Consider the following 10071-nt stretch of genomic DNA (forward strand, 5'->3'; position numbering starts at 1 on the left):
CAAGTTCACAAAATCATTTCAGTTAGTTTAATAGTTTTTTTTAAATAGTCTAGTTTTCTTTTCTTTTTTCGTTGTAAATCGAAGTTTAGTTTTTAGCTTAGTTTTAGTTTGCTGTTGTAGACTTTGTGTAGTTGACTTTGTGACATCCACACCACCTTTTTGGTACAATAACTTTAGTGCCATGTAAAATTGTATCTATGCTTTTCCAAGTTACAGGCTTTCCCTGATTTCCTGGGGCTGAGAAGTTTTTCCAGCATGTCTCATGTTTCACATGTTTACATAAAAGACCAGCAACAATTTTATTGTGCGTGGGGAAACCGATGCTTCATTAGCTAAATTTATCTCATTAAAATCCCTGGAGGCTGTCTGCATCTGAAAAACGAGGCAAATAAAGTTGAAATGTGTGGGGTCCACTATCCAGAGTGATGGACAGTGCAAAAAAAAAAAAAAAAAGAGAGATGTAGGCAGGATGGAGTGGGACAGAAGGATAGCAGCAAACCTGAAATGAAAGGTTTACAGGATGGTAGTGAGACCTGCTATTATGTCACAAAAAGATAGAAGGTGAGTGACTGTAATTAACAGGTTTAGAAGTCAGTACATCTGAGGGACAGCTCAGGTTGAGCACTTTGGAACTAAATCGTCCAGAGAGGGGTGAGTGGATATACTGGACAAAGGATGTTGAAGAACGAGCTGCCAAGCAGGAGGAGAAAGGGGAGGAATGATGTTTATTATTATTATTTGCTGATGTTAATGAGCTCAAGGAAACTTGAAACACGCTGTGATACTTTTATTTTGAAAGGTTTAGCGACTACACGGCGCAGTGAGTTGTGGGTAAGACGTCAGTCCGCCGCCATATCTGTCTTTCTGTACCGGCTGAAGGAGAGAGTGAGGAGTCATGAGAGGAATACAGTCTCTGAACACTATCTCCGTGAGTCCTGTGTTGTGTTGGTGCGGTCTGAGTGGTGTCATCCGCCGGATCTGCTCCCTGCTCGGCCCGGTCTAAAAAAACCGAACATTCGCTGTAGCAGTTAGCCTGCTAGCCGGTTAGCTCTCCAAGTTTACCTACCGTAAAACGGTTTCTGTCTCGAGTTAGGGGCAACGTTCTCATTCCATCATTCACACGTACTGAAAACAATAAAATAAATATCAAGTGTGCAGTATAAAATATAAATACAATTTGAAAAGCGTGTGTGCTCGACTTAGTTGTGTTATGTCGCCTTTTGCATTGCTGTGGTAAGCTGGATGTAACCTGAAGGTCATCCCTGAATTCCAGTTCACCAGCGTCTCTTTTGAGCGAACCAGGCCCCCTATTTGGTCATAAATTCGGTGTTGTCCAATTATGATGCTAGTGCATTCCCACATTAGTCCCAGACTTTGCTGCCGGGACATAAATGTGCACAGGTCACGTCAGGTCAAGCTGCTCTCAGCCTGCACACACAGGTGCTGTTTTGATTTTGTGGTCCTATTAAGACGGCCTGGTTTTAGGGGGGCTAGATCATACTTTTGGGCATTTCTGCAAGCAAAATTACTATTATCAGTTATGCAAACCCAATCAAAAGTAAAAATAATATTAGATGATTGCAGTATCAGATTATATTAGGTTGTTGTCTCAAGACCTTCCTAAAGCAGCTCCATGTGAGATAGAAAGGTGGTGACTTCCCTAGCTGGTGATATTTGTGTAATCTGCATGTTACTTGTATGTGTTAGCAGCTATTATGTAACATTAGAGGTCATGTTACTCTTTGTTGGATTAAGATTCCGCCAATCTAGTGTTTACACACAGTTTAAAGCAGCACAATATATACGGGATTGTGGCTATAAATCAGTAATAACTTCCTGTTCTTATTTTAGCTGCTAATGAATCATTGTCTTTAATTACGGTGTCACCTTCCTGCAGAAACGTTGCTACGCAGCTGCCAGGAGGAGCGGTAGTCTGGCTGAACCCCTATCAGGTCTGAAACCGTCCAAAGGCGCACCTCTTCCTCCCCAGGATGCCCAGGTAGGTGCTGCTCTCTAATCGAACAAAACACAATGGAAATCTAACACAGCTGGTTGTCTTGATATTTTCTTCCGAAAAAACACTTCTGCTGTGTTTTGTGAGCTTTTGCAGTATTTTTCTAATTGCTGGTGTCATCTTAAGTTGCAGTGTACCATTAGTTTTGTTTCTGTGTGAAAGTTGTGTGTTTTTTCTTTCCTCCTTCAGGTGTCCAAGCTCCCAAACGGCCTGGTGATAGCTTCACTGGAAAACTACTCCCCCGTGTCAAGTGTTGGTGTGTTTGTGAAAGCTGGGAGTCGCTATGAGAGTGTGGAGAACCAGGGTGTCTCCCATGTGTTACGACTGGCAGCGAACCTGGTAAACTGTGAATGAGCTTGTAAGCGTGTAATAGCTAAATGAATTATTCCTGAGGTTATTCTTACCACAATAAGAAGGACATGACTGCACTTGTTTTTATCAGCACCTCTACCTCTAGCCTGACAGCCTACGCTGCTTACTTATCTTATTTTTGCTTTTGTAGACTACAAAGGGAGCGTCTGCCTTCAAGATCTGTCGCAGTGTGGAAGCAATCGGAGGCAGCCTGAGGTCAGTGAGCACACTTCATGCACATGCACACACTGACCGTCGCTGCTTTTGTTGCTCAAAATTATGCAGCGGATCACACTGAATCAGCTGTGTTGTCATCTCTATCCATGCAGTGCGACATCGTCAAGAGAGACAATGGTCTACACTGCCGACTGTTTGAGAGATGACATGTAAGTGCTCCCATATTAACGTCAAGATATTTTGTTCTCTTCTCTATTTTCATTAAAACTCGTCAGGCTGTGTTGACACTTCGCTGTCCTATTTGTGTCCAGAGATTCATTAATGGAGTTTCTGGTCAATGTGACTACAGCTCAGGAGTTTCGGCCATGGGAGGTAGACGAACTGACGCCCAGAGTGAAGGTTGACAAGGCTCTGGCTCAGCAGTGTCCTCAGATAGGTGTGTAACAGAAGCAACAGTTCATCTCGTGATTGCCTGTATTTTTACTGAGGAAATTGTTTTATCAGATGTGAAAGTGATTTTTAATTTCTAAAGAAGACCCTTGATGATTTTATTTGGCTATAATTACGTAAAACATCAAAAATCTTCTCGCTAAGCTGCGGTAGACCTCTAGGCTGTATAATGTTTTTGCTCTGAGTTTTGTGGCCACTTCAGAAATGCTTAACGTGAGCTGTTGGGATTGAGGCATTTTTTGGTTTTTTTGTGCCATTTCAGTCAGATCTGTAGCCTCATTGAGCAGTAAGCATTCCAGTCCCTCTCATATTAATGTAGATATATTATATTCTGCATGGTTTCTGACATACTTTAATACTTGTGCAAAAGTTGTTTAATTAACTTGATCTATGAAAAAGGTCTTTTGCATTGTTGCTGTTTTTGTTTGTTTGTTTTTTAGATGCAGCAGTTTTTGATTATCCATATTTAAAGTTTTCATTGTGTCCTGTTCAATTTTCTCCTGCAGGTGTAATTGAGAAGTTGCATGAAGCAGCATACAAAAACACCCTTTCCAACTCTCTGTACTGCCCTGACTACATGGTCGGCCATGTCTCCTCTCAACAGGTAAGGATATGCGTTACATCTTTTTTTAAATCTTAAGGGTCTTAAAGGGTCTATTCAGTTAGCAAAATAGTACTTTTTGTGATGCACTTAAACACCTGTCCTCCTCCTCATCCTTCCCTGTAGCTTAAGTCATTTGTTGAGGACCATTTCACCACTGGCAGAATGGCTCTAGTAGGACTAGGTGAGTGTTGTCCAGCCTTGATTGCTTCATCACAGCTGCCCCCCTTCGTCATGTGGCTTTCCTAATAGGTAGTTAGCAATCTCCAGCCTAAGCAGTCTTGCTTACGTGTGTGCTTACGCTTGTCTTAAATCTCAATGAGGTAGTGAGTCACTGCTGACATGTCAGAACTATGTTCCACTTCACTCATTTACGCATGTTAATCTCATTTACCCATTCAGGTGTAAACCACTCGGTCCTGAGGCAAGTGGGTGAGGGGCTGTTGAGTGCCCGCAGTGGGGTTGGGGCCCCTGTGGCTAAATCTGTGTACCGTGGAGGTAGGAGCTTGTGTTTTAAAAATAGCAACTTTAAATTATTTTTGCAATCCGCCGCTGCCTTGTTCTCATGAGGAAATATTGTGTGTTAGGTGAGCTGCGAGTGCAGAACAAGGATGAGCTTGTCCACGCTCTGATTGCCAGTGAAGGTGCTGTGACAGGTAGTGCCGAGGCTAATGCTTTCAGTGTGCTGCAAAGGATCCTGGGAGCTGGTCCGCATGTAAAGAGGGGCTCCAGCATCACCAGCAAACTGAGCCAGGGAATCGCCAAAGCTACCACACAGCCCTTTGATGTGAGTTGAAACAGGACAGCGACACTGGTTTTTGTAGCCGTAACAGTTCAAGTCCATTTTTAGTGAGTCTTTCTGAGATCTGTTCCCCCGATTTAACGCAGAAATCTGTCAAAAAAGCCAAAAACTGGCGCACGATGCTTTCCGTCAGTCTGGAACTGACAGACAAAGAAAAGGCTTCAGTGGTCTTTTCCTTTGATGACATCTCTCAGGGAAACTTCTCCAGAAATCTGCTGAAAGAATGATTTGCCTCAATTGGAGTATTTAGAATAGTTTTATTTTTTAGGATGCTTGGCTGTTCTTGTTATAAATGCACAGTTTCTCACTCTACATCAGATAACCTCTGGTTGTCTTTCAGGCCACTGCCTTCAACGTCTCGTACTCCGACTCCGGCCTGTTTGGGGTCTATACCATTGCACAAGCTGCCTCTGCAGGAGAGGTAGTTGCCAAGTTTTCTGTGTCTAACTTGATTTTAAAAAATTGCAGAAATGCCAGAATTATTCTCTCTGTGCAGGTGATCAAAGCCGCCATTGCACAGGTGAGGGGTGTGTCCGAGGGAGGCGTGTCTGAGGCTGACATCACCAGAGCAAAGTAAGTTCATACAAAGATGACGCAGGTGGAGTTCTAACTGGTCTGTTGCTCACTCCTGTCTGTGTTTGACACCTCTGTGCAGGAACCAGCTGAAAGCGGAGTACTTGATGTCGATGGAGAGCTCAGAGGGGCTGCTTGAGGAGATTGGTGCTCAGGCTCTCACCGCTGGAGTGTACCAGGCCCCTGACGCTGTCCTCAAGGCTATAGATGCCATCACCCAGAATGATGTGGTTAAGGTGTGTGCTTTCAGTGACATTTTAATAGCATGACTTAAAAAACAGCTACAGAAGAACAAGCAAACTCCTGTGTTGTGGTCAGATGTTTACATCAGCTCATTAAGGGAATGAATGCTATTTGGTAATTTGGGGCTTTTAATGATTTCTTTGAACTGGGTGGAATGTTTGTAAAGCATACATCTTTACATACATTGAATCTATATATCATCCTAAAGACTTTAAAAAATACTTATACAGGGCTCTAGAGTGCAACCAATTTGGTTGCAAATCCGACCAAATTTTTCAGTGGTGCGACTAAAAAAAATAAAAAACTGTTCGGGTAACAAAAAAAAAAAAAAAATCTCTGCAACTCTCCGTGTGATCAATAACAGACACACATTATGCCCCTATCGTGGACTAAACCAATCAGAGATAGTCAGGGGCGGGACCTCTCTGATTGGCCGTGGTCCAGTTGAAAGTGCAGGTGGATAGAGGGAGGTGAGTAGCTTGAATAAAGCGATATCGATTCATTAAATCCTGAATAGACTTTTAAATATAACTGTGTTTTGCCAGAAACGCCAGGTTCTCAGATTAAAGCTCACAAAACTATTTAAACAACCACCAAACAGCAAATGAGAGCAGGTACACGGATTCCACACAAAGACGTAAACACAGAGCGGACCGACGCATCAGAATCAGCTTTGTCTTTCTCGGCTTTCTCACCTGACAGCCCGTAGACGGACACGCCGTCGGAGCTCACCGATTCTGATGCGTCGGGTCCGCTCTGTGTTTATGTCTTTTTGCGCTAGATTCTGAGCTGCAGGTTTTGTCTCTCTCCAACCAAAATTCACTGAGCCAGCAGCAAAAGAAGCAGCAAACTGCGCTTCACATTTGATAAATATCGTCATGAATTCCCTCTGAGTTTTGCTGTTTTGCTTTCACCACGATAAAAAATCACACTTCATGCACAGCTCTCTCTCTCTCTGTACTTCAAGAACAGTTTCCCGTCTCAAATCTCTGTTCTCTGCATTATTCATTCGCTTATTACCCACCAGTCTACCGTTGTTTACAGCGGTGTCGGCCACTGTCTTTTTCTTTTCTTTTCTTTTTTTCACTTAAATCACTCATTTCTGCTGTTCAATACTGAAGAAATTTAAACTTTTTAAAATTATGCAAAATTGCAGAATATTGCAGAATATTTTTAAGGTTATCTGCTATAAAAAGCCAGACCAGAAAAATCTCCTTCATGTTTTTCTGTGTTTTATTCTCAGTTACTTTCACACAAAGGCATCTGCTGTGATGTTCACAATTCTGATGAAGCCTCACATGTATCAGTACTGATAAATGATCAGAATTATAATATTTCTGACTGTCTGAGGCTAAATTGAATCGAATCAGGACTTTGAGAACCGGAATCGAATGGATTATAGAAATCAGTAATGATACCCAGCCCTAGTGAGTAGCCTTGGCCCAACAGAAGTGGATGTAGCTGTGGGTAATAAGAAAAGATAAAAAGAATTATTGATAACTTTTTTGTTAAGTTAAGGCCTGATCCGTCTGAAATTCATAGTCAGTGCTCTGACACGGTGCCATCAATCTTTGAATGCTGAAAAAGCACAGTGTATCCAGAAGACACATTATATGCTGCAATAAATGCACTGCCCAAGTGTCCCCTCTCCCCACTGCCTGTCAGCAGCATGCAACAGCAAACAGGTCGTCAGAGGAGGCCGAGATGATGATTAAGTTTAACATTTTCTACAATATTAACAAAGCACTTTAAGCACAAGATTGTTAGTTAATAATTTAGAAATGAATATTGTCTGTATGGACTGCAATTTCCCCCCCAAAAAAGTGCACATGTAAAACTGCGGTGTTAAGCGTTGCGGTTGAAAAATTTGAGTGCGCCTAACTTTTGTGTGGTGCGCCCATGGCAAAAAGTTTGTCTAGAGCCCTGCTTATATATACAAATACTTGCATACACCCCTATTAATATTTGGTAAATGTCCCTTAGCAAGTTGCACCTCAGCCAGTTGCTTTTCATCATTAACGAGCTTCTGGTGTGATTCTGTGGGGATATTTGACCACTCTTCCTTGGTTCCTTAGACTTTTCCATTATTCTGAGTATTGGTCAGTCCAGCTAGTGCTGTTAAACAAATCCTTTCTATGTTGGCAAAGAGAAACTACCAGCTGTAGTCAGTCTCTCTCATTAGTTCACTAACGAGAAGTTAATAGGCGTTATCAAATGAAAAGGCATTGTAGAACCTTCAGCACCACTTATTAAAAGTTATTTTTAAGTAAGTATTTGAGGTTATATGCATACTTTTGACCCTGTGTGGATTAGAGAAAATCCAGAATAACTTGAAAATAGTCATTAAAGTATACTATACAATCATTCCACCCTGAAAAAGTTTTAAAAAGTCATTAAAAATGACCATGACATCCATGGCCCTGTACATTTCTGACCACACTTATATACATATGGTTTTTAGATTCAATACATGTCAAATTTAAACCCATTTTATGGATTTTAGATCTGATGTCATGTCATTGTTACATTACTGGGTTGCAGTGGCAGCAGTCTTACCTTTATGTACCCCATCTGTAGTAGAGCGTGGGTTGGAGTCATAAATCATCCAGTAAAGGCTCACTAGTTTGTTCATGACCAAATAAAACAACAGTTCATTAAGAAGCGATGCGATAGATCATGTTGACAGTGCGTTTTACTGAAGGGCTTTTGGGATTATACAGATCATTACAGAGTAAATATTGTTTTAGTTTCACATTTGAACCTCATTTCAAATATAGTAAGAAACACTGTAGTTCCTCTGAGCACGGGTGGCATCCTCAGTTTGAAAATATATCCCTGAAGACTACACTAACAAAAACAAAAAGTTATTAAATTATGCGTGCAGGCTATTTATTCATATGTTTAAACTTGCATTTGTGTTTAGTCGCTGCGTGGGGTTCTGTGTAGTGTCGGAGCTGCGGCAGGGCTTCAGTGGACTATAAATACTGGGATATATTTGGAAATACTGCCCGTCAGTGAATTTGCTCTCTGTTTTCTTTACAGGCTGCAAAGAAATTTGTGGATGGCAAGAAGACCATGTCAGCTAGTGGACACCTCATTAATACACCATTTGTGGATGAAGTATGAAAATGCACATAAGAATAATAAGAACAGTTGATTTTTCTTTCTGCTTGGGCATGTTGTGCCTGGATTTTGCCTCCTGCAGCAGTTCATTGGATGTCACCTGTCATTTGTAGTTTGTCCTGCAGTATGTGTGAGCACCAACAGAGAGAGCGGCAGAATTGTAATGTCTGTTGGGGGGGAGAGGGTGGATTCATCAGTGTAACTGTACATCAGTGTAAATTAAAACAATTACAGTAAAACACTTGGGTTGTTGCTTGATTTTGCATTTTTGAATGACAAGTTTCTGGCATGTGTGCCGGGCACAAGTGCGGTCTTCTGCATGAGATTGATGATTCCACACCATCATCTTGAAGAGTGCTTGGTTTTGGATGACGTTAGCACTATGTGCCAACACTGGCAGCAAAAAGCTGTTATTTTAGGTAATGAGCACTTTTAGCACCAAGAGGTTTTGTTTCATTCATCAGCCAGTGGGGGGACCCAAAAGCGCACAAACAGAAGTTGATGTTTGAGGGTTGTCTTGTAGATCGTCAGTAAAAGAGCTAATACCATACTGGCAATAAACTGGGTTTCATTTAAAGCATAGAAGCCCTCTACAGTAAAGGCCTAAGCCATCTCTACTTCCTGAGATGACTGAGGTTGTTTAACATCTGCCAGCTCTCATCATGCGCTCAACATTTTTCTATAATTTAACAAAAGCCTTATTTTATGCCCCCGTGTATTTTGTAAGGTGCCTATTAATGTGCAGACTGACTTGTATCTGTCAGATGAATAGTTGTACACAAGATGTGGAGTTTGTGCAAAAAAGTAGCAGAAATTTGTAATTATTTAGTGGAATATGTGATATTTAAATGAGAAACTACCCTCTGGGCATGTTGTCCCTGCACACTCTAAGATAACTTGTACTTTCCATTCAGTAAATGGCTATGAAATCAAAAAGGAGAAAAAAAGATGAATCCTTTCTGCACTTAAACATTGAACATTTAGAAAAGGGAGTCTAAGACTGACAGCAGTTATATAGTATTAATACCAATGCTGGTATTGGATTGATATTAGCGTGACAGGATCGATACTCTTACGTTCACAAGGTCTTTTAGGCCAATTAAAATGTGAAAAATTAGCAGATGTTGTGTGCAGTTATAACTATTAAAACACTGAAATTTCTCAAATGAAAACCAATGAGCAGTTTATTATGAAAGACCCTGTTTTTTCTCTTATTATTGGTCATCATTAAGACAAAAGTGTTTTTATACATTACTCGATTTGTGTTAAATATGTTATTTTTAGAAATGAAAAAAAACAACCCCTCATGTTCTTTTGTGTTGACTGTCAGGTATATTTTATTTATAACCTTTGGGGCAATTAAGAGAAGTTGAGCCGCTTTGGAGACCTGCACAATTATATTCAGGGTCTCAAAAAAAACAAACAGTTTCAAAATAAATGAAAAGCTGAAAGGTGTTAACTAATTATTGTGGAAAATAAAAATCAGTGATTTAGTAATAACTAAAATATGTTCACAGTTTGCAAACAAATGATTCCTCTCATACATCATAAGCTGCCTATTATAGGCTAAAAGTATCAGTATCGGTATCGGCAGTGCTCACTCTGTGTTTACTTGGTATCGGGTCCATGCCAGCGTTTGCAGGATCGCACAGCACTATTTTCAGGACAAAAGACCCCCAGTCTTCACACAGTATCGCGAGATACCTCCCCACCGAACGTGAAGACACCGAGGTGTGT

The 10071-nt window shown here is 41.0% G+C and overlaps 1 protein-coding gene across 1 annotated transcript; it reads left to right on the forward strand.

The window, feature by feature from the left end:
- The first annotated feature begins 799 nt into the window (after window positions 1-799).
- uqcrc2a (ubiquinol-cytochrome c reductase core protein 2a) lies at window positions 800-8573 on the forward strand. Its single transcript, XM_006791462.2, has 14 exons — window positions 800-928; window positions 1898-1999; window positions 2204-2353; window positions 2517-2581; window positions 2695-2751; window positions 2854-2978; window positions 3499-3596; window positions 3720-3777; window positions 3996-4091; window positions 4181-4380; window positions 4736-4816; window positions 4892-4968; window positions 5051-5204; window positions 8254-8573. Exons 1-14 carry the CDS (start codon window positions 896-898, stop codon window positions 8335-8337), a joined length of 1380 nt encoding a protein of 459 aa, XP_006791525.2. The 5' UTR covers window positions 800-895; the 3' UTR covers window positions 8338-8573.
- The last annotated feature ends 1498 nt before the right edge of the window (window positions 8574-10071 follow it).

This window comes from Neolamprologus brichardi, chromosome 4 (assembly GCF_056152115.1).
Source record: "Neolamprologus brichardi isolate AB-2024 chromosome 4, ASM5615211v1, whole genome shotgun sequence".
Classification (NCBI taxonomy): Eukaryota; Metazoa; Chordata; class Actinopteri; order Cichliformes; family Cichlidae; genus Neolamprologus; species Neolamprologus brichardi.

Bases quoted from the DNA above. Each gene is read 5' to 3' on its own strand.
- uqcrc2a (XM_006791462.2), top strand. From the start codon at position 896: ATGAGAGGAATACAGTCTCTGAACACTATCTCC. The intron at 929-1,897 runs GTGAGTCCTGTG...ACCTTCCTGCAG, and splicing joins AGTCTCTGAACACTATCTCC to AAACGTTGCTACGCAGCTGC. The intron at 4,381-4,735 runs GTGAGTTGAAAC...GTTGTCTTTCAG, and splicing joins CTACCACACAGCCCTTTGAT to GCCACTGCCTTCAACGTCTC.